At 41.0% G+C, this 25852-nt stretch overlaps 1 protein-coding gene across 1 annotated transcript in view; it reads right to left on the bottom strand.

The window, feature by feature from the left end:
• LOC126252636 (purine nucleoside phosphorylase-like) overlaps positions 1–23518 on the bottom strand; it is a 53933-nt gene extending 30415 nt beyond the window's left edge. The window contains 3 exon segments of the mRNA XM_049953539.1: positions 14760–14938; positions 22039–22133; positions 23478–23518. Coding sequence (XP_049809496.1) covers positions 14760–14938; positions 22039–22133; positions 23478–23518 — 315 coding nt within the window.
• Positions 23519–25852: the final 2334 nt, after the last annotated feature.

Here is a 25852-nt window from a genome sequence, read left to right as displayed (position 1 = left end):
AAGGTGGCAGGGGTAAAATACAGGGAGCAAAAGGCTATTTACAATTTGTACAGAAACCACATGGCAGTTATAAGAGTCGAGGGGCATGAAAGGGAAGCAATGGTTGGGAAGGGAGTGAGACAGGGTTGTATCCTCTCCCCGATGTTATTCAATCTGTATATTGAGCAAGCAGTGAAGGAAACAAAAGAAAAATTCAGAGTAGGTATTAAAATCCATGGAGAAGAAATAAAAACTTTGAGGTTCACCGATGACATTGTAATTCTGTCAGAGACAGCAAAGGACTTGGAAGAGCAGTTGAATGGAATGGACAGTGTCATGAAAGGAGGGTATAAGATGAACATCAAAAAAGCAAAATGAGGATAATGGAATGTAGTCGAATTAATTAGGGTGATGCTGAAGGAAATAGATTAGGAAATAAGACACTTAAAGTAGTAAAGGAGTTTTGCTATCTGGGGAGCAAAATACCTGATGATGGTCGAAGTAGAGAGGATAGAAATTGTAGAGTGGCAATGGCAAGGAAAGCGTTTCTGAAGAAGAGAAATTTGCTAACATCGAGTATAGATTTAAGTATCAGGAAGTGGTTTCTGAAAGTATTTGTATGGAGTGTAGCCATGTATGGAAGTGAAACATGGACGATAACTAGTTTGGACAAGAAGAGAATAGAAGCTTTCGAAATGTGGTGCTACAGAAGAATGCTGAAGATTAGATGGATATATCATATAACTAATGAGGAGGTATTGAAAAGGATTGGGGAGAAGAGAAGTTTGTATCACAACTTGACGAGAAGAAGGGATCGGTTGGTAGGACATGTTGTGAGGCATCAAGGGATCACCAATTTAGTATTGGAGGGCAGCGTGGAGGGTAAAAATTGTAGAGGGAGACCAAGAGATGAATACACTAAACACATTCAGAAGGATGTAGGTTGCAGTAGGAACTGGGAGATGAAGAAGCTTGCACAGGATGGAGTAGCATGGAGAGCTGCATCAAACCAGTCTCAGGACTGAAGGCCACAACAACAACTGTAAATGATTGCCTTTATAGTGTGTAATTTTTGTTGACAATTGTGCTAATGATCAATTGCTGTAATGAAGAGGTATTTTACAATATATTCCGTGGAACAGTGACATATAATGGCCAAATGGGTAACTCGGTGAGGCAAGAAACAATAAAAATCAGCAATGGAGTAACATCAGCAGAATCTCTAGATACGGGCATGTGTTTTGATTCTCTGAGAAAGGGATATAAATGTTACAGTTTTTAACATCATTGTTTTTCAGCAACCATATACAATTTTCAGTGGGGAAATAACACAGAGATAAATGGTTGGCTGTACTTTGCAACCACTTATTTCTCCACTGAAAAATAATGTAAATGTAAACATATTTATTTATTTTTTATTTATTTATTTGTTTATTGTTCTGTGGGACCAAATTAAGGAGAAATCTCCATGGTCATGGAACGAGTCAATACATGAAATTATAACACGATATTAGAAACAGATAAAATGAAATATAAAAAAACATATTCAGGAGACAAGTCGTAAGTTTAAATAAAGAAAATCAACAATGTAACACTGGAATTTGCTTAATTTTTTAGCTCTTCCAGGAGCTCCTCGACAGAATAGAAGGAGTGAGCCATGAGGAAACTCTTCAGTTTAGGCTTAAAAGAGTTTGGACTACTGCTAAGATTTTTGAGTTCTTGTGGTAGTTTATTCAAAATGGATGCAGCAGAATACTGCACTCCTTTCTGCACAAGAGTCAAGGAAGTGCAATCCACATGCAGATTGGATTTCTGCCTAGTATTAACTGAGTGAAAGCTGCTAACTCTTGGGAATAGTCTAATATTGCTAACAACAAATTACATTAAAGAAAATATATACTGTGAGGGCAATGTCAGAATTCCCAGACTATTGAATAGGGGTCGACAAGAGGTTCTCGAACTTACACCACATATAGCTCGAACAGCCCCTTTTTGAGCCAAAAATACCCTTTTTGAATCAGAAGAATTATCCCAAAAAATAATACCATACAACATAAGCGTATGAAAATATGCGAAGTAGACTACTTTTGTGTTGAAGTGTCACTTATTTCAGATACTGTTCTAATGGTAAATAAAGCAGCATTTAGTTTCTGAACAAGATCCTGAACATGGGCTTTCCACAACAGCTTATTATCTATCTGAACGCCTAGGAACTTGAACTGTTCTGTCTCGCTTATAATATGCCCATTCTGTCTGATCAAAATATCAGTTCTTGTTGAATTGTGAGTTAGAAACTGTAAAAACTGAGTCTTACTATGATTTAGCATCAAATTATTTTCCACAAGCCACAAACTTATTTCATGAACTACATTATTTGATACTGTTTCAATATTACACACAAGATCCTTCACTACCAAGCTGGTGTCATCAGCAAACAGAAATATTTTTGAATCACCTGTAACACTAGAAGGCATATCATTTATATAAATAAGAAACAGCAGTGGCCCCAGCACCGACCCTTGGGGAACGCCCCACTTAACAGTGCCCCATTGGGACTGAACATCACTACCACTCTCAATATTGCGGAGAATTACCATCTGCTTTCTGTTCTTAAAGCAAGAGGCGAACCAATTATAAGCTACTCCCCTTACTCCATAATGGTCCAACTTCTACAGTAATATTTTGTGGTCAACAGTCAAAAGCCTTCGCTAAATCAAAGAAAACACCTAGCGTTTGCAACCTTTTATTTAATCCGTCCAAAACCTCACAGAGAAAAGAGAATATAGCATTTTCAGTTGTTAAAACATTTCTAAAACCGAACTGAACATTTGACAGCAAATTATGTGTATTTAAATGCTCCATTAATCTTGTATATACAACCTTCTCGATAACTTTAGCAAACACCAATGGCATAGAAATAGGTCTAAAATTGTCAACATTATCAATGTCTCCCTTTTTATAAAGTGGCTTCACTACCGAGTACTTTAATCGGTCAGGAAACCGACCACTCCTAAAGGAAAAGTTACAGATATGGCTAAGTACTGGGCTAACATACATAGAACAATACTTCAGTATTCTGCTAGATACCCTGTCATATCCATGAGAGTTCTTGGTCTTTAGTGATTTAATTATTAACTCAATCTCCCTCTTGTCACTATCATGGAGGAGCATTTCAGGCAACAGTCTCGGAACACTTTTTTCTAGGAGCACTGTATGATTCCCTGTTGGGACTAGGTTTCTATTTAGTTCACATGCTATATTCAGAAAGTGATTATTAAATACTGTACATATATGCGACTTATCAGTAACACGGACATTCCCACTACGTACTGATTCTATATCCTCGACCTGTCTCTGCAGACCAGCCAACTCGTTTACGACTGACCATATGATTTTAATTTTATCCTGAGACTTAGCTATTCTATCTGCATACCACATACTTTTTGCCTTCCTAATAACATTTTGAAGCACCTTACAATACTGTTTGTAATGGGCTGCTGCATTTAGATTTTGACTGTTTCTAACGTTTTGATATAATTGCCACTTTGTTCTACAAGATATTCTTATCCCTCTAGTCAGCCATACCAGGCTGCCTGTTTGTGCTAGTACCCTGTTTTGAATGATCTAACGGAAAGCAACTTTCAAAGAGCATGAGAAAAGTCTTGAGAAAAGCATTATATTTATTGTCTACTGTATCAGCGCTATAAACATCTTGCCACTCTTGTTCCTTGATAAGGTTTACAAAGGTCTCTACAGCAACTGGATTAGCTTTCCTAAACAGCTGATGACTATATTTAACATGTGTTGCAGCACAAAAATCTTTTAGACTTAAAATTTGTGCATCATGATCTGAAAGGCCATTCACCTTTTTGCTAACAGAATGCCCTTCTAGTAATGAGGAATGAACAAAAATGTTGTCTATGGTTGTTCTACTGTTCCCTTGCACTCTCGTTGGAAAGAATATGGTTTGCATAAGATTATATGAATTAAGGAGGTCTACCAGCATCCTCTTCCTTGCACAATCACTTATACAATTAATATTGAAGTCACCACATATAACTAAATTTTTGTATTTCCTATAAAGTGAACCAATAACCTCCTCTAGCTTTAGCAAAAATGTTGTGAAATTGGAGTCTGGGGATCTATAAATAACAACAGTTAGAAGTTTAGCTCCATTAAATTTAACCACACCTGCACAACATTCAAACACCTTTTTAGTGTAGTACTTTGAAACATCAATGGACTCAAATGGGATGCCGTTTTTCACATACTCCCCCACACAGCAAAGAGCTCCTCGAAAAGCTGCCAGCCAACCTGTATCCTGGTAAAGGAAGCCTCTGAATTATCTCCTTATTTAAGAAGTGTTCAGATATACCAATAATTTCAGAGTCAACATCTATAAGCAGTTCACTAACTTTATCTTTAATACCTTGTATATTTTGATGAAATATACTAATTCCCTCATTACTCGGATACCTAAGCTTTGTCAAAAGTGATTCCTTTGTTAGAGAGACTTCCCTTAAGCAGGAATACCTATCAACTGACTTCAGTCTAAAAAAGGTGCAGCTCTAACACCCACTACAGCAGGGATTTTCCCATGAGTGATCCCACCAATCCCACCTATGCTGTCACCTAAGCTTTGCCAACCTCCCCTTCCCATACCTGTTGAGGTGCAGGCCATGTCTAGTGAAACCCGTCCTGCTGATAGACTCCACCGACACCACTGAAATGTGACCCATGCTTACTGTCATCAGCGCACTCCCAAGTCTCATGTTATTACACCTGACGGCTGTATTAAGATGAGGCCGATCATGATGCTGAAACAGTTCCACGAAATGCACATTCGTGTTGCCAGTCTGAGTGGCTATCTTTTCCAGGTCACCATCTATGTCATACTCCCCATCCCTATCAATACTATTACCAGCCCCACCCACAATCACTACCTGATCCTCTTTAGTAAAATCCCTACATAACCCCCCTATGTTAACAGTCACCTGAGCCAATCCTGCATTAGGCTTCACAATGCTGGTGACCTGGTACTCACTCCCCAGCACTTCCTGCAACTGCTGGCCTACACCTCTGCCATGAGAACTACCTAACAGCAGAACCTTCTTCTTCCTCTTTGACTTTGCAACTGTTCTAGCCACCGTAACTACTGAGGTCTGCTGCATACTTCCTACATCTACAGCTACTAGAGATCCCTCTCCACTAGACTCTGACAGTTGTTCATATCTATTGTAAACACCAATAGTAAAACTATCTGAAAATCTTCTTCTCCTAGCAGATCTCTTGCCAACAGCCAGCTCCCATTCCCCAACCCCCTTCTCCCTCCTCATCCTATCTAGCTCCTCCGATGCGTTTTTCAACTGCACCTGAAGGGCACAGATCTTATGCTCCTGCTCCTCTATCAACTTACTCTTGCTACATAACCTGCAGTTCCAGGAGAGGATCTCACCAGAATGCCCACTGGCTTCCCCACTGCATTCCCCCCAGTGAAAATACTTCGAACAAGTCTCACACTACAATCCACTACTCACGAACCTACGGCAAAGCCCACACTTCTCACTCGTGGTAAAATTTTACTTTTTCTAAGTTCCGCTACTACAATAAGAAGATGTTAAAAACCTGACTACAATAATCACAAACTTACTCTACAAGGGAAGTAACTACTATTATTAACAGTATTAATAAACAACAAATGTGAATATAACAAAAGACTAATACAGAAAGAGAATCAAACGTCTAATGACACAGTAACGAAGCTGAAAACAGTTCCCAAAAGGTTCTTCTGAAATTATTTCACCACTATACACAAACAATTAATTAGTACTTAGCTTTCGATGCGCCACTACAGCTGCAACTGGTCAGCGCGGAATGTAAACACAGGTAAGAGGTTATGTTGCTCGATACGAAACACTCACAAATATCAGGTCACAACACAAGAAAGGCAGAGGTGAGTGAAGAAACCACTAATAAGTCACTTATATAGTAAATATTATCACAAAAACCGTTAAAATATGTATTCCATAAATTATGGAATTTGATAATTTTGACAAAAAGTTTGTGTATGGAGCTATACTTTGATACTATGACAGAGTACCCAATGGCTATAAAAATACATAGTTATCTCCATGAAGAAATTAATTATTGTGGCTCAAAGAAAGTATAATGGTAGTCAAAAAATTTAAAGGAATACTGAGACTTCACAGCAGCAAGAATAAGGTTTTGTGTAAAAAGCACTTACTGCTTGCTGAGGACAGTAGTCTTGTAGTATACTTTGATAAAACTTAGGTTTTACAAAACCACATGAAAAAATATATTTTTCTTGACTTCAGTGTAAATATTGGCTTGGAAGTACCAACAATAACTTTTGTATAGCATGCACTGGTGATCTGGGTTATGAGTGCATTGATGAAGGGTGAGTAAGGGCTGCATATAAAAAAAAACTGGTAGTCATGGAATATTCTCAATCATATTAAGGTGAGCCGTCAGAACTAAAATCATGGTGGTGTCATACAAGTACTTGTGCACTCTTGCACACACAGTGTCTTATCAGCTTTATTGCTGGAAGTTTGTACAAGGTCCAACAGAACACAAATTCATCAGTGATGACATGTAATTGTTTCATTACACAAGCAGAATAGTTTCACACGTCTTATCATACTTTATTTTTTGTCTCAGAATACTTTTATGTTTTCTTGATAAAATACATACCACAATCATGTACAAACTTTGAGAATATCCATATATTAACTTCAGTCTAGATATGTCAGTGTTTCCATTTTTTCCACAGGCTGAAGTAAAAAATACGTTTCTTCAAAATGTCTTGTGGTGTTATTTTTATTTTTATTTATTATTTTTTCATAGAGCTGGCAAGAATTATCTTTTGGGAAATATTTTCTAAACTAAAAATAGAGGTGTCTAATATTTTTTCAGAATTTTTATTAACTTTTGAAATTACCACTAACTGGCAATACTGTAGGATTATGATATGACAATGAGGTACCTATTTTCATAATGGCCACTATAGTAATAATTTCCATGGTTATCAATGTGAGTAGATTAGTACTGATCATAATTTTCTGTTATTGTGCTACTGAAGTAGCCTGCAGTGGCTGTTTCTGAAATTGACTGATTCCCTGTCACTGAAGACCGTTCTTGATCATGAGATTTATGAAATACAATGTGTGAATGAATGAATGAATGAATGCTATGTTAATTATTTTTCCTCAAGAAATTGCTCCATTTTCTAAGATTGAGAGTGAATAGGCCTCAGAAGTAAAGTAGTAATTAAGCAATCACTGCAAATTAATAATATATATATATATATATATATATATATATATATATATATATATATATATATATATATATATATATATATATATATATATATATATATAGACACACACACTCCTGGAAATTGAAATAAGAACACTGTGAATTCATTGTCCCAGGAAGGGGAAACTTTATTGACACATTCCTGGGGTCAGATACATCACATGATCACACTGACAGAACCACAGGCACATAGACACAGGCAACAGAGCATGCACAATGTCGGCTCTAGTACAGTGTATATCCACCTTTCGCAGCAATGCAGGCTGCTATTCTCCCATGGAGACGATAGTAGAGATGCTGGATGTAGTCCTGTGGAACGGCTTGCCATGCCATTTCCACCGGGCGCCTCAGTTGGACCAGCGTTCGTGCTGGACGTGCAGACCGCGTGAGACGACGCTTCATCCAGTCCCAAACATGCTCAATGGGGGACAGATCCGGAGATCTTGCTGGCCAGGGTAGTTGACTTACACCTTCTAGAGCACGTTGGGTGGCACGGGATACATGCGGACGTGCATTGTCCTGTTGGAACAGCAAGTTCCCTTGCCGGTCTAGGAATGGTAGAACGATGGGTTCGATGACGGTTTGGATGTACCGTGCACTATTCAGTGTCCCCTCGACGATCACCAGTGGTGTACGGCCAGTGTAGGAGATCGCTCCCCACACCATGATGCCGGGTGTTGGCCCTGTGTGCCTCGGTCGTATGCAGTCCTGATTGTGGCCCTCACCTGGACGGCGTCAAACACGCATACGACCATCATTGGCACCAAGGCAGAAGCGACTCTCATCGCTGAAGACGACACGTCTCCATTCGTCCCTCCATTCACGCCTGTCGCGACACCACTGGAGGCGGGCTGCACGATGTTGGGGCGTGAGCGGAAGACGGCCTAACGGTGTGCGGGACCGTAGCCCAGCTTCATGGAGACGGTTGCGAATGGTCCTCGCCGATACCCCAGGAGCAACAGTGTCCCTAATTTGCTGGGAAGTGGCGGTGCGGTCCCCTACGGCACTGCGTAGGATCCTACGGTCTTGGCGTGCATCCGTGCGTCGCTGCGGTCCGGTCCCAGGTCGACGGGCACGTGCACCTTCCGCCGACCACTGGCGACAACTTCGATGTACTGTGGAGACCTCACGCCCCACGTGTTGAGCAATTCGGCGGTACGTCCACCCGGCCTCCCGCATGCCCACTATACACCCTCGCTCAAAGTCCGTCAACTGCACATACGGTTCACGTCCACGCTGTCGCGGCATGCTACCAGTGTTAAAGACTGCGATGGAGCTCCGTATGCCACGGAAAACTGGCTGACACTGACGGCGGCGGTGCACAAATGCTGCGCAGCTAGCGCCATTCGACGGCCAACACCGCAGTTCCTGGTGTGTCCGCTGTGCCGTGCGTGTGATCATTGCTTGTACAGCCTTCTCGCAGTGTCCGGAGCAAGTATGGTGGGTCTGACACACCGGTGTCAATGTGTTCTTTTTCCATTTCCAGGAGTGTATATACACACACACACACACACACACACACTCCTGGAAATGGAAAAAAGACCACATTGACACTGGTGTGTCAGACCCACCATATTTGCTCCGGACTCTGCGAGAGGGCTGTACAAGCAATGATCACACGCACGGCACAGCGGACACACCAGGAAACGCGGTGTTGGCCGTCGAATGGCGCTAGCTGCGCAGCATTTGTGCATCGCCGCCGTCAGTGTCAGCCAGTTTGCCGTGGCATACGGAGCTCCATCGCAGTCTTTAACACTGGTAGCATGCCGCGACAGCGTGGACGTGAACCGTATGTGCAGTTGACGGACTTTGAGCGAGGGCGTATAGTGGGCATGCGGGAGGCCGGGTGGACGTACCGCCGAATTGCTCAATACGTGGGGCGTGAGGTCTCCACAGTACATCGATGTTGTCGCCAGTGGTCGGCGGAAGGTGCACGTGCCCGTCGACCTGGGACCGGACCGCAGCGACGCACGGATGCACGCCAAGACCGTAGGATCCTACGCAGTGCCGTAGGGGACCGCACCGCCACTTCCCAGCAAATTAGGGACACTGTTGCTCCTGGGGTATCGGCGAGGACCATTCGCAACCGTCTCCATGAAGCTGGGCTACGGTCCCGCACACCGTTAGGCCGTCTTCCGCTCACGCCCCAACATCGTGCAGCCCGCCTCCAGTGGTGTCGCGACAGGCGTGAATGGAGGGACGAATGGAGACGTGTCGTCTTCAGCGATGAGAGTCGCTTCTGCCTTGGTGCCAATGATGGTCGTATGCGTGTTTGACGCCGTCCAGGTGAGGGCCACAATCAGGACTGCATACGACCGAGGCACACAGGGCCAACACCCGGCATCATGGTGTGGGGAGCGATCTCCTACACTGGCCGTACACCACTGGTGATCGTCGAGGGGACACTGAATAGTGCACGGTACATCCAAACCGTCATCGAACCCATCGTTCTACCATTCCTAGACCGGCAAGGGAACTTGCTGTTCCAACAGGACAATGCACGTCCGCATGTATCCCGTGCCACCCAACGTGCTCTAGAAGGTGTAAGTCAACTACCCTGGCCAGCAAGATCTCCGGATCTGTCCCCCATTGAGCATGTTTGGGACTGGATGAAGCGTCGTCTCACGCGGTCTGCACGTCCAGCACGAACGCTGGTCCAACTGAGGCGCCCGGTGGAAATGGCATGGCAAGCCGTTCCACAGGACTACATCCAGCATCTCTACTATCGTCTCCATGGGAGAATAGCAGCCTGCATTGCTGCGAAAGGTGGATATACACTGTACTAGAGCCGACATTGTGCATGCTCTGTTGCCTGTGTCTATGTGCCTGTGGTTCTGTCAGTGTGATCATGTGATGTATCTGACCCCAGGAATGTGTCAATAAAGTTTCCCCTTCCTGGGACAATGAATTCACAGTGTTCTTATTTCAATTTCCAGGAGTGTATATAAAAACAAAGATGATGTGACTTACCAAAAGAAAGTGCTGGCACGTCGATAGAAACACAAACAAACACAAACATACACACAAAATTCAAGCTTTCGCAACAAACTGTTGCCTCATCAGGAAAGAGGGAAGGAGAGGGAAAGACGAAAGGATGTGGGTTTTAAGGGAGAGGGTAAGGAGTCATTCCAATCGCGGGAGCGGAAAGACTTACCTTAGGGGGGCATATTTAAAGACCAATATGTCTGCTTGTGTCTGTATATGTGTGGATGGATATGTGTGTGTGTGCGAGTGTATACCCGTCCTTTTTTCCCCCTAAGGTAAGTCTTTCCGCTCCCGGGATTGGAATGACTCCTTACCCTCTCCCTTAAAACCCACATCCTCTCGTCTTTCCCTCTCCTTCCCTCTTTCCTGATGAGGCAACAGTTTGTTGCGAAAGCTTGAATTTTGTGTGTATGTTTGTGTTTGTTTGTGTGTCTATCGACGTGCCAGCGCTTTCGTTTGGTAAGTCACATCATCTTTGTTTTTAAATATATTTTTCCCACGTGGAATGTTTCCCTATATACACACACACTCCTGGAAATTGAAATAAGAACACCGTGAATTCATTGTCCCAGGAAGGGGAAACTTTATTGACACATTCCTGGGGTCAGATACATCACATGATCACACTGACAGAACCACAGGCACATAGACACAGGCAACAGAGCATGCACAATGTCGGCACTAGTACAGTGTATATCCACCTTTCGCAGCAATGCAGGCTGCTATTCTCCCATGGAGACGATTGTAGAGATGCTGGATGTAGTCCTGTGGAACGGCTTGCCATGCCATTTCCACCTGGCTCCTCAGTTGGACCAGCGTTCATGCTGGACGTGCAGACCGCGGGAGACGACGCTTCATCCAGTCCCAAACATGCTCAATGGGGGACAGATCCGGAGATCTTGCTGGCCAGGGTAGTTGACTGACACCTTCTAGAGCACGTTGGGTGGCACGGGATACATGCGGACGTGCATTGTCCTGTTGGAACAGCAAGTTCCCTTGCCGGTCTAGGAATGGTAGAACGATGGGTTCAATGGCGGTTTGGATGTACCGTGCACTATTCAGTGTCCCCTCGACAATCATCAGTGGTGTACGGCCAGTGTAGGAGATCGCTCCCCACACCATGATGCCGGGTGTTGGCCATGTGTACCTCGGTCGTATGCAGTCCTGATTGTGGCGCTCACCTGCACGGCGCCAAATACGCATACGACCATCATTGGCACCAAGGCAGAAGCGACTCTCATCGCTGAAGACGACACATCTCCATTTGTCCCTCCATTCACGCCTGTCGCGACACCACTGGAGGCGGGCTGCATGATGTTGGGGCGTGAGCGGAAGACGGCCTAACGGTGTGCGGGACCATAGCCCAGCTTCATGGAGACGGTTGCGAATGGTCCTCGCCGATACCCCAGGAGCAACAGTGTCCCTAATTTGCTGGGAAGTGGCGGTGCGGTCCCCTACGGCACTGCGTAGGATCCTACGGTCTTGGCGTGCATCCGTGCGTCGCTGCGGTCCGGTCCCAGGTCGACGGGCACGTGCACCTTCCGCCGACCACTGGCGACAACATCGATGTACTGTGGAGACCTCACGCCCCACGTGTTGAGCAATTCGGTGGTACGTCCACCCGGCCTCCCGCTTGCCCACAATATGCCCTCGCTCAAAGTCCGTCAACTGCACATACGGTTCACGTCCACGCTGTCGCGGCATGCTACCAGTGTTAAAGACTGCGATGGAGCTCCGTATGCCACGGCAAACTGGCTGACACTGACGGCGGCGGTGCACAAATGCTGCACAGCTAGCGCCATTCAACGGCCAACACCGCGGTTCCTGGTGTGTCCGCTGTGCCGTGCATGTGATCATTGCTTGTACAGCCCTCTCGCAGTGTCCGGAGCAAGTATGGTGGGTCTGACACACCGGTGTCAATGTGTTCTTTTTTCCATTTCCAGGAGTGTATATATCATCAATCTCTTAGTCATCAGCAGAGCTAGTTGGCATATAAACTTGTACTATTGTGGCAGGTGTGGGCTTCATGTCTATCTTGGATACAATAATGCTTTCACTACGCTGTTTGTAGTAGCTTACCCGCACTCCTATTTTTTTATTCATTATTAAACCTACTCCAACATTACTCTTATTTGATGTTGTATTTATAACCCTGTATTCACCTGACCAGAAGTCTTGTTCCTTCTGCCACCGAACTTCACTAATTCCCACTATAGCTAACTTTAACCTATCCATTTCTCTTTTTAAATTTTCTAACCTACCTGCCCGATTAAGGGATCTGACATTCCACACTCCGATCCGCAGAACACCAGTTTTGTTTCACCTGATAACGACATCATCCTGAGTACTCTCTGCCCAGAGATCCAAATCTGGGACTATTTTACCTTCGGAATATTTTACGCAAGAAGACGCCATCGTCATTTAACCATACAGTAAAGCTGCATGCCCTTGGGAAAAATTATGGCTGTAGTTTCCCCTTGCTTTCAGCCGTTCACAGTACCAGCACAGCAAGGTCTTTTTGGTTAGTGTTAGAAAGGCAGATCAGTCAATCATCCAGACTGTTGCCCTTGCAACTACTGAAAAGGCTGCTACCCCTCTTCAGGAACCACATGTTTGTCTGGTCTCTCAACAGACACACTTCTGTTGTTGTTGCACCTATGGTATGGCTATCTGTATCGCTGAGGCAAGCAAGCCTCTCTACCAATGGCAAGATCCATATTGCATGGGGTGGGAGGGTGTCTATGGTACTTAATTCAAAATTGAAAAAATTGCCACCATGCTATCGAAGAAGTGTCGGACCTCATCTTTGACCTCAAGCACCTGCCAGCCAAGTGTTCTTTCAGCTTAGGAAAGAAGTGGTAGTCACTGGGTGCTAAGTCCAAACTGCAGGTTGGATAGATGATTATGTCCCGTGCAAACTCTTGTAGAGCATTCACTGCTTGACAGGCAATGTGGGGGTGAACACTGTCATCAGCAAGATTGTGTCCTTGCTCAACATTCCTCCTCTAAAGTTCTGAATCACCCATCTGAGTCTTTTTAATGTCTGACAATACCTGTCAGCATTTATTGTTGTCCCAGGAACCATGAAGTCAAACGACAATTTTCGATTTTGATCCCAAAACACAGTTGCCATAATGTTACTGGCAAATTGTGTTCATTTGAATTTTTGCAGCATGGGTGAATCAGAATGCCACCGCTCATGTGACTGTTGTTTTGTCTCAGGTGTCAAATGAAGGCCCATGACTACTGAATCCAAAAGGTCACCTGTTTATGTGCATAGCATTGAAGAAATTGGCAGGAAGTTTCAACATGTTGCTGTTTGTGGTCTTCTGTTAGCATTTTTAGGACCCATCTTGCACACACCTTCCAAAATTTAAATGCTTCAGAGTCCAGTGAACTGTGCTTGAAAAAACCTCAGGATCAACATTGCAGAGCTCATCAAGAGTGATCTGCTGATCTCAAAGCATGAGTTGTTCAACCTTTAATTATCTTTTTGGGAATTGGTGGTCTCCTGTTTCTTTCCTCATCATTAATTTCAGAATGACCACTTGCAAACTCTGTACACCACATGCAGAGATTTTTGGTATCAATACATGACTCTCCACACACTTCTGTCAACTGTAGATAATGTTGATTGGTTTAGCACCTTTTACACTCAAAAACTGAATAACAGCACAAACTTCACAACTGGTAGTAGTGGCTAATGGGAGCTCCATTACAACTGGCTGCCAAGCCAAGACAAAGCTCCAGTGGATGTGCAGTGGTTTCTGTAGAGTGTGGAGGGAGGAACGAAAAATATTGTGTGACCAACAGCCATGCAACCAGTTTCCTTGTGACCCAGCACTTTTGAGAACTTACTTTTGGGTTTACTCTTGTAAATGGTTACTGTGGTAATTTTTTTATGTCACTCTGTGTGAATCCCTCCTCAGCCATAAATAAAAAGTAAGTTTTGAAATATGTATCCCCAGTACTGTCTTAGAATCCACTGATAAAACTCTAATTTGTTGTGGTGGTCTTGTGGCCTAAGTGTTTGAATATATTGTAAGTGATAGGGACAAAATAACACATCACGTATCATGCAAGATCCCTACCTAGGAAAAATTATCTTCATAAACCAAACCCTGCCACACTGGTAGATGTATCAACTCAGTATCAGTCTGAAGAAAAGTGGTACATGTTATGGATACTGACCAGAAGCAAATGTAGTCAACACCATTTCATGTGAAATCTCAAAACTATTTTTCCCAGCCCAGATTGTGGGTATGCTCTTAACCAATGTAAGCATAATCAAGATGCTCATGCATCATTACTTAAAATGAAGTCAATATAACAGGCTTAAATCATCAAGCCAAGAAATGATTGATTCGTAAGTATAATGATTAATTAATTATGTTTTCTGTAAACTAGCCTTTTATAATAAATTTGCATAATGCTTTACAGCAACAAATATTTACCTTCCATACTGGATATCCTTCAAATGGGTGGAAACGTCCCTGCATGCACATAACCTGTACTCCATTCAAAACACCGAACACAAGTTTCCCAGCATGTCCAACAACAGTTGACACAGGAAATCCAGGTATGTCTTCATAAGGAAATATCTGATGCTCTGTAACACTTTCTATCAGGTCTCCTGTTAAAACACAAAGTTTATGAACAAAAATTCAAATAATTCACATGCAAGATTGGAATTGTTTATTTTCAAATATCTAAAGAAAAACAAACACTTGAAATGCTACCACTATTTTCACAAGCCACCGCAGGCATAAGGCAAGTACCTGGAAATTCCTTGAAATAGAAAAGAACATTTAAAGTATCTCTCAGAAACCACTTTTCATAATCTCTTTAAATAAAATGACTGCTAAGGAGTCTACTGCATGATATAAATGAAAAGACCTCCTAGAACTTCTTAAGATTCATTTAGTGGAACAAGAATAAAAACTGTCCTGTACCTATCCTCTGTAGCCATCTGTTTGAAAGAACATCTATAAATAACACAAAGCCCGAGTCGAAAGCTACAAATTGACTGTGGTAGCTGCCATAGAGTTTATTGTTGAGATAACTGCTATCAAGAACAAGGAATGTATTACAAGGGGGTTCCTTGATCTCAAGAAGGCATCGGCAAAATTATGGAACACAGGCTTCAGAGGCATTGTTCCTGATCTTGTATAAGTAAGAGAAAGCAATTTATACTGTTAAAAATGGTGAATGGCATGCACAGATTTAGCGCTACTGATATGAAATACAGGGTAACCCATGGCTCAGTGTTGGGAACTTTTTTTTCCTTGATTAATGTTTTCTTCTTCTTCCTTCTAATTGTCAGGCTTCTTGGCCTGTTCTGCATCTACATCTACATCTAGTCTGCAAACCACTGTGAGGTGCTTGGCGCAAGGTATGTCCCATTGTACCAGTTCTTCTTGTTCCATTCATGTATGGAGTGTGGAAAGAATAATTGTTTGAATGCCTCTTTGCATGCAGTAATTATTCTAATCTTATCCTCATGATCCCTGTGTGAGTTATATGTAGCGGCTATAGTATATTCCTAGAGTAATCATTGAAAACCAGTTCTTGAAACTTTGTGAATAGACTTTCTCAGGATACTTGATGTTTATCTTTAAGAGTTTTCCAGCCCAGCTCCTTCAGTATCTCTGTGACACTCTCTCATGGGTTGAACAAACCTGTGACCATTTGTGCTGCCTTTCTCTGTATACATTCAATATCCCCCATTAGTCCTGTCTGGTATGGGTCACACACACATGAGCAATATTCCAGAACCGGTAACACAAGTGATTTGTAAGCAGTCTTCTTCGTAGATTGATTGCACTTTCCCAGTATTCTGCAAATAAACTGAAGTCTACCACCTGATTTACCCATGACAGAACTTTTGGGAACATTCTATCTCATATCCATACAAAATGTTACACCTAGGTATTTGTATGAGCTGGCTGATTCCAACAGTGACTCATTTATGTTATGGTCATAGGATACTATGTTTTTTCATTTTGTGAAGTGCAATATTTTACATTTCTGTACATTTAAAGAAAGTTGCCAATCTCTGCACCACTTTGAAAGCTTATCAAGATCTGACTGAATATTTATGCAGCTTCTTTGAAATGGTACTTCATTATAGATAACTGCAACATCTGCAAAAAGCCTGATTTTATTATTAATATTGTCTGCAAGGTCATTAATATATAACATGAACAGCAAGGGTCCCAACATACTTTCCTGAGGCATGCCCAAAGATACTTCTACATCTGATGATGACTCTCCATCCAAGATAACATGCTGCATGCTCCCTAGCAAGGAGTCCTCAATCCAGTCACAAATTTCACTTGATACCCCACTTGATCATAGTTTTGACAATAAGCATAGGTTGGTACTGAGTCAAATGATTTTTGGAAATCAAGAAGTACTGCAACTATCTGATTGCCTTGATTCAAAGCTTTCAGAATGTCATGTGAGTAAAGTGCAAGTTGGGTTTCATGTGATCGATGTTTTCAACACCCATGCTGGTTAGTATGGTCATCCTGTTCAAGATACTTCATTTTGTTTCAGCTCAGAATATGTTCTAAGATTCTACAACAAATTGATGTCAAGGACATTGGATGGTAGTTTTGTGGATCACTTCTGCTACCCTTCTTGTAGATGGGTGTGACCTGTGCTTTTTTCAAGAACTGGGCATGGTTTTTTGTTTGAGGAATCTACAATAGATTACAGTCAGAAGAGGAACTAAATCAGCTGTGAATTAGTACAGAATCTGACAGAGATTCCATCAGGCCCTGGAGCTTTGTTCAATTTTAATGATTCCAGCTTTTTCTCAACACCTCTCACACTAATACTTATTTCATTCATCTTTTCAGAGGTATGAGAATTAAATTGGGGCAGTTCTTCTCGGTTTTCCTCTGTAAAGAAACATTTAAAAATGGAGTGTCATTGAGAAGTTCTTCTGCTATCTTTTCATTGGTTGAACTAGCGATCTTACACTGTTGGGCTGGTAGTACAGCATGGGTTTTGGGTTCCTCTATGAGCTCATTTGTTGTAGATGTTTTCTCCAGCTGTTTTTAGTAGTTCTGCATACAATGTGTGATGTGTTCCATTTTAAGTTCCTTCAACACACCCCAATCATTTTGTGTTCCATATGGTGTATCTAACTGTTCATCTCAAAGTTCATTTCACAGGCTGTTAGTCTTTTCATTTCTTTTGTTTTTGCCATCCAGGCTTCACTGTCATAGTACAACACACATCTTGCTAAGCTATTACAAAAGCTTCTGGACTAGAGGAGGATTCATTACAGTATCAATGACTCCCATTGTTTTTATATACCTGGAGGCTTTTTCTGTTAGGTCTGATTCTTTGCAGTGTTTAAATCACATAAATAACTTTTGCTACATCTGTGGGAAGTATTCTATTAAATCATGCAGATGACATGTGACATCCATAGTGGAGAAATTGTATGATCTTTTTTTTGGGTGCATGCTTGGTAACCAGGACTGAAAATGGGCACCACAAAGTCTGTGTGAACTGTTTGTCCTGTCTTAATGGTTGGGTGAAGAAAAAAGATAAAGTTACAATGCCTTTTGCTATTCCATTCATGTGGAGGAAACCAATCAATCACCTACATGATTGTTATTTCTGCATGGCTAAAATAGCAGGGATGAAGGGCAAGGATAGAAAGACAATCAAGTATCCCTCCATCAAGTAAGCTGTTCAACCACACAGTTCTTCCTTTCCTGTTCCCACTCCTCCAGACACATGGATTGGAAGTTGACATCTAGGTCAAATCTAGTACAGATGCAGATAATACAATCTCTGATTTCACCTACAAAGAAATGATGCCACATCTCCTGACATTAAATGATTTTAATAATAATAATAATAATAATAATAATAATAATAATAATCTTTCTAAGGCATAAGCTGAACTTTTGGGTTTGTATCTGAAATAATGGAATTTACTACACAAATATGCTAGGCTCTGATGTTTGAGACCATACATTCTGAAAGTACTGCAACCATTTAGGTAAAGGGATGAAACACACTTTCACATTCTCTTATGCGTCACTGTTAAGCTTTTTAATAATTTTGAACGTCTGTGGTTGGAATCTGTAATTATCATGTTCTATATGAGCCACAAATTCTTCCCAACTCTGTCTGTGTTTCCTACATATTTCTCTTTTCCTATGATATTCTGTTGTATCCTTCTGTTTTCTTATTGACAGATGTTTCACAAATACTTCTTGTTTGTCCTTTACAGCCTTTTTGGCATCATAGTTCCATTCTCTCAGTCCAATCTTTTTATGCCAGTTTGTTTTTCTTTCAAGGTTTTGATTGGCAGCTTCTCTTAGAAAGTATTGGAGAGTGTCCCATTCTTCCCTTGAGCTCTCTTTTACAGATGTTATTTTCATTATATCATCAATCCACTTTCAGTATAACCAAACTATACTGGGATCTCTGAAATGCTTACTTGGAAAGCAAGATCTTTATTCATTGGCAGTCTCCTATACCGCTATTTCTTTTTATGTTATCTTGGTCTTATTCATATGTGGCTTACTAGAAGGTAGTGATCACATTCACTTTCAGAACCTCAAAACACTATTGTATGCAATACCATATCAGCCATTTTGTTATTACAAAGAAAATAATCTTAAGGTTCCTGACTACCCAAGTGGATTTGTGACTTATATTGTGTTTGTTTTTTGTAAATGACATAAAATACTGCTTCTCAAATTCAAAGATAATTTTGATGCTGATGATATATCTATTGCACACAAGCATAAAAATTGTGATCAATTAGAAATACTGTGAACTGGAAAATTTTTTAATTAGGGACACTGTATTAGAGTGGTTTAAGTCCTACGCAACAAATCAAAGACAAAGAGAATTTATATCATCCAAGAGAGAGGAGTTTATACTTCAAAATGGAAAACCATATCCCCCCCCCTTCTCCCTCCTCCAATAGCCCATTGTCAAACCTCCATCTAGTCCCTGGATGCTCCACCAGACAGCACTCTGCTCTCCCCCTCTCATACCTGGCTATCCCACCCACTTTACTGCCCCTCTTCAGAGTGGTGCTCCTTTCATTCAGTACAACAGTTGGATTATGGCCAGAGCAGCCATAAGAGGTGGTCATGTGTGTGTGAGGCATGCCTGCTTGTGTGAATGAGTGTGTGTTTTCTTTTCTTTTCTGAAGAAGGTTTTGGCCAAAAGATAAACATCCAACAGTCTTTTCATTTTGCCTGTCTGCAACTCAACATCATTTGTATGGTGATATTGTTGATGTTTGAACCTAGAGTTTGCATTTATTGGTAGGCAACACCTACTCTATAGATGGACTTCATAGTACAACCAGTTGTTGTCTATACTCCTAACTAACAAACCTGGCAATGCTTTGCAATTGCTAAATATACGTGGGACTTGCATATACTTCATAAACTAATCTCCCCCTCTCTCTTTCCATCACATTCTCCCCCCTCCCCCCCCCCGTACATTTCCTCCCCCTCTCCCCCCCCCCCCACCCCACCCCGTATCCTCCTGTCCTCTTATCCTTCTTTGTGATCTAGAGCATTGTTTATTGTTATTGCAAACAAGACCTAGATTGGTAACTGAAGTCACTTAAAATGAATGGGTAATTGTTGGGATCGTTGGTGTATGATTTATGAGAGAGACTTCTCCAGCTGCTTGATCTGTGAGAATAGTAGCTTCAATGATGGTATTTCTCATAGTTTTAATCTACAAATGAGTAGGGCAGCTAAGTTTTGAACAATTCAGATTATGTAGTAGTATTGTAATCATAAGCCATAAATACAACTTTCCTCTTTCCTGTGAAACCGATGGTGAGAAAGAAAAGAAAACAGCACATTGCTGTGTATTCATTTTCTTATAAGTTTTATATAGTAAGAAAGAATGTATATGGGACAAACAACTTGTCTCATGCTTTACATCCACTGCTAACATAGTTGAAAATGACTCTAAGAAAGAAAACAAAAGAACACATTTTCATTGGACAGCACAGCATCCTATTTCTCACAGTTGCTTTCAACAGAAAATCTGTACATTGTCTTTTAAAAAATTATGTAGCCTATGTCCATCTGAAAGTTTACTGGTGTATCATGTAGATACATGAAGTAAATTGTTGAAGTAATTTTCAAGATCTTTGGTACCAGAGTTTTCTCTTTCTGTATTAAATATGTAGTTAGAGATTATACATCTTTTAAAAATATGTAGTGTGTAAAATGTTTAAGGAAATTGGTAAAACTTTTTGAGATATTTGGTAACTGTGTTGCCCCTTTATATATTACGTATATACTGAAGCACAAAGAAACTGGTATAGGCATGCATACTCAAATACAGAGATATATAACAGGCTGAATATGGCACTGTGGTCAGCAACACCAATGTAAGACACCAAGTGTCTGGCACAGTTGTTAGATCAGTTACTGCTGCTAAAATGGCAGGCTATCAAGTTTGAATGTGGTGTTATAGTAGGCACATGAGTGAGAGGACACCACATCTACGAGGTAGCGATGAAGTGGGGATTTTCCTGTATGCCCATTTGATGAGTGTACTGATCGTATCAGGAATCCGGGAAAACATCAAGTCTTGGACATCGCTGTGGCTGGAAGAAGATCCTGCAAGGAAGGGGCCAACAGTGACTGAAGAGAATTGTTCAACGTGACAGGAGTGCAACCCTTCCGCAAATTGCTGCAAATTTCAATGTTGGGCCATCAACAAGTGTCAGTGTGTGAACCATTCAATGAAACATCATTGACATGGGATTTCGGATCCAAAGGCCCACTCGTGTACCCTCGATGACTGCATGACACAAAGCTTTATGCCTCACCTGGGCCTGTCAACACAAATATTGGACTGTTGACGACTGGAAACATGTTGCCTGGTTGGACAAGTCCTGTTTCAAATTGTATCAAGTCAATGGAAGTGTAACGGTACGCAGATTACCTCATGAATTCACTGACACTGCATGTCAGCAGGGGACTGTTCAGCACGGTGGAGGCATTGTAATGGTGTGGGGCATGTGCACTTGGAGTGATATAGAACCCCCGACATGTCTAGACACAATTCTGACAGGTGACATGTATGTAAGCATACTGTCTGATCACCTGCATTCATTTATGTCCACTGTGCATTCCAATGAACTTGGGCAATTCCAGCAGGGCAGTGCAACACCCCATACATCCAGAATTGCTGCAGAGTGGCTCCAGGAAAATTCTTCTCAGTTTAAACATTTCCACTGGCCACCAAACTTCCTAGACATGAACATTATTGCACATATTTGAGATGCCTTGCAACATGCTGGTCAGAAGAGATATCCATCCCCTCATACTTTTATGGATTGATGGACAGCCTTGCAGGATTAATGGCATCAATTCCCTCCAGCAGTACTTCAAACATTAGTCAAGTCCATGCTATGTAGTGTTGTGGCCCTTCTGTCTGCTCGTGGGGGCCCTACATGATATTAGGTAGGTGTACCAGTTTCTCTGGCTCTTCAGTGTATATTTATATTTTACATGTATTAAAAAGTATATAGCCTTTGTCCATGTGAATGTTTGTTAGACTCTCAAATATATACAGACACACACACACACAACTTACAGAGTTTGAATAAATGGATTACTACACTGTTATGTGTGTAACCGAGTTTGCTGACTTCCATCCACAAAAAAATGTGTAAAAGTTGAATAAACTGGGAAATGTGTTTAAGAATGTGCTTACCAAGGCCTGTACCACAAATTATGGCTATCTTTGGTCATATCTTTGTTCTGTTCAGCAGGAACTGTGCAATCTCCTGAACCTGCTCATAGCTGTAGCTGCAGAAGACATAGAAACAAACAGAAAATTATCCAACAAGTCACTCACATTTGTATTGTTTCTTGTAAGCAAGAAGTGTATACTTATCATACAAAGAAAGACATTAATTGGAAACTCCTGGGTGCAATACAAATTATCCAACCAGTGCAAGTGACCACTCACCATATATTTGAGGCTTGTGGGCAGTTGTAGGCACACCAACAAGAGTGAATTTTTTTTTCTTTTTGAGGCAATTGTTGAATACATTTACAGTAATTAGCACTTTTCAAGACTCCACATGTAATAGATGGCATATGGTAAACAAAGCAATCATGATATTTTAAGTATTTTTGTTCCAAGGAAAGACAGTGTACAAAATCTCAGCAATGTCATTCTTGTTTATGTGTCTGTCAACCACTCAACAGCAGAAAAATATGGTGAGTGAGTACCTCTACTACCTTCATACTGTGATACAAGAACCATACCTTTAAAATGTGAATTGTTTTACAATGCAAACAGTTTTGAACAATTAAATTTTCTCTATGGAAATATGTGCACATCTCCCTTAATAAAGACAAGATATTCACCTTCCATAATCCAATTAATTTCAGTCATCACTGCTGTAATTGCTGCAGTAATATGAATGTGTATATAGCAGCACACTGGTTTTCAGAAATTTGTGAAAGTGGTTTGTAACTGTTGTGGATTCCACAACAGGAACTGACTGTGGTTACTGAATGAAATGTTTATATGTGCTACAAGATTTTTAAATTTCTTGGCCTGTGTGGGCACAAAATATTACCTGTGAAAGTGACCATAAAGCTTAAATTGCAGTTGTGGTGAGTGAAATTAAAGAGACAGTGAAAAACATAAATATCACCTTTAAAAAAGTTCTACATCAGTGTGATAATGTTTGTGAAACTAAATACTTTGTATGGTCTAAGGGAGGTTAGAGTTTAATGCCCCATCAGTGATGAAGTCGTTAATAATGGAGCTCAGATGGTTCAAATGGCTCCGAGCACTATGGGACTTAACATCTGAGGTCATCAGTCCCCTAGAACTTAGAACTACTTAAACCTAACTAACCTAAGAACATCACACACATCCATGCCTGAAGCAGGATTCGAACCTGCGACAGAAGCGGTCACGCGGTTCCAGACTGAAGCGCCTAGAACCGCTCGGCCACACCAGCCGGCAATGGAGCTCAAACTTGAAATAGTCATTAATGGGACAGGATATTTATCAAACAAATCATACTGATATTTGCCTTAAGCAGTTTAGGCAAAGCAGAGAAAACCTATATTTGGATGATTGTATAAGAATTTCATCACAACTTCTCCCAAGGACTCAAGTGCCATATTTACCATTGTGCCACCTGACTCAGCAGGCCCAGGTTATATACCATCTTTCGTATCTCATACTCATTACTTTTGGGCTTTATACCTATAGGGCAGTGATTGTTCTCTGTAGGTCTTTTTAGCTTTCACAACAGTTCCTTCAGAATCACACTATCTAGTTATTTTGGAGGGGAAGTAGATCTTACAATGTTTTCGTATCAGATGCCACAGCTAAAAATTTAATAAAAGACAATTCCAATTTCCACCTCAGACGTTATACTAGCACTGTTATTTATACTATACAATCAACTGATTTCAGGTGTGTGCCATTTTCGTTTTATAATTGTAATTTTACACTGGCATCCTGCCTGTGTGTACAGTCCATTTCATATTAAAATGACAGACACACATTTGTATACAGCCACACATGATTATGATGTAAAATTATAATAACAAAGAGTAGCACTTGAAAATGGCACACACCCAAAATCAGCTGATCATGTAACATAAATTACAGTTATTGTCAAAGTGGAAATTCCAATTGTCATTTAAATTGTCTTACAGTAGCCTTTTTAAGACTACTGGAAAATCTACTCTCACTTGCCAATACATTTACTTTTTAATAATTTATGTAGCTTACAGCTGTGACCAAAATGTGACCTACACAGTCACAGTACAATATGCCAAAATAATAGGCCTCACTTGGTTGATTTGACTTTTTTAGTGTCATGTGACATGTCATATACATTAATGACTCATCAGAAATGTTTTGTTTGTTCAGATTGGGCTTAAAGTCTGAAGAGTTTGCAAGGGTATTGCAGGTTAGATTGTGCGGAGAAATAATTTTTAAGAAAAAATGTGGTATGTTGCACCATTTACAAGTTAATTAGCCCTGAAGTTAGCCAATCAGGCCATTGTGCATGCAAATTCAAGTGGCCCACCAGATACAATTTGTGTTGGTTGTTCTCATAATGTAGAAGATAGCACATGAGAGTGCTCAGTCTTCAGCTCAGGTTGGGACCCTTACTACCAGCCCATGTCCAATTTCTGCATCACTGTCTTGTTCGGTTTTAGGAAACAAAGCAAAGAACACATTTGGTGACACCATCTCTGTCAGGCCACTCGAATATGTGCACACAGTGGCCTGATTGGCTAATTTCAATGGTAATTAACTTGGAAATGGTGCAACATATCAAATTTTTTCATTAACAATTATTTCTCAGCACAACCGACCCTACAGCAACTTGAAAGCTTTTCAGGCTACGTCTACATCTACATCTACATATATACTCCACTAGCCACCAAGCAGTGTGTGGCAGAGGGCACAAGTCGCACCCAAGTCATATTTCCCCCCTCTGTTCCACTCGCGGATTGCACGAGGGAAAAACGACTGTCTAAATGCCTCAGTACAAGCTCTAATTTCTTTTATTTTTTAATGGTGATCATTGAACAATTTGAAAGTTGGTGGTAATAATATATGCTCTACATCCTCGGCGAAGATCGGATTTCGGAATTTAGCGAGCAGCCCCTTCCATTTAGCACGTCATCTGTCTGCGAGTGTGCCCCACTTCAAACTTTCTATGAGATTTGTAACGCTCTCATGATGGCTAAATGTACCAGTCACAAATTTTGCCACTCTTCTTTGGACCTTCTCAATCTCTTGAATCAGACCCAACTGGTAAGGGTCCCACACAGACAAACAATACTCTAAGACTGGACAAACTAGCATATTGTAAGCAATTTCCTTTGTTGAAGGACTCCATTGCTTCAGGATTCTACCAATAAACTGCAATCTAGAGTTTGCCTTGCCCGTTACTTGTGTAGTCTGATCATTCCATTTGAGATCATTTCAAATAGTCACACCCAGTTACTTGACGGATGTTTCTGACCACCCTGTATAATATGCTAGTTTGTATTTATTTCTGTATACTACATAGATCTGCATTTATTCATTACTTCACAGAAAATGTAAGATACATTTAAGATTTAAGGTGCCATACAAATATCAGCTTACATGTGTTGTGTAATATTATGTACTCTTATCATCCATCAAGAATTATATTACAATAGTTAACAACAGCCACAATTTGGTTATAATTACTTATCAGTCATGGATCTTCTTTACTATAATAACATTTCTTTTCATATATTTTTTTATTTTGGGCTCAGAGGATTTTTAATACTTGTTCCTAAATTAATTGTAAATTTTTGGTGCCATGTAATAGAAAGTATTCTCAAGCAGTTTGAGCCTATGACATGGTAGTTTATAATCCAACCTATCTCACATAATATCCATGTTCAAAGGAATCTTCTATGAATATTTTGAATATTTGAATATTCTGACTTGCAACAAAACTTAATTATCTCAAAAGTAATCATCATAACTATTAGTACATGTATTC

Source organism: Schistocerca nitens, chromosome 4 (assembly GCF_023898315.1).
Source record: "Schistocerca nitens isolate TAMUIC-IGC-003100 chromosome 4, iqSchNite1.1, whole genome shotgun sequence".
NCBI lineage: Eukaryota > Metazoa > Arthropoda > Insecta > Orthoptera > Acrididae > Schistocerca > Schistocerca nitens.
The sequence above is the reverse complement of the archived record's forward strand: the minus strand, read 5'-3'. Positions and strand labels throughout refer to the sequence as shown.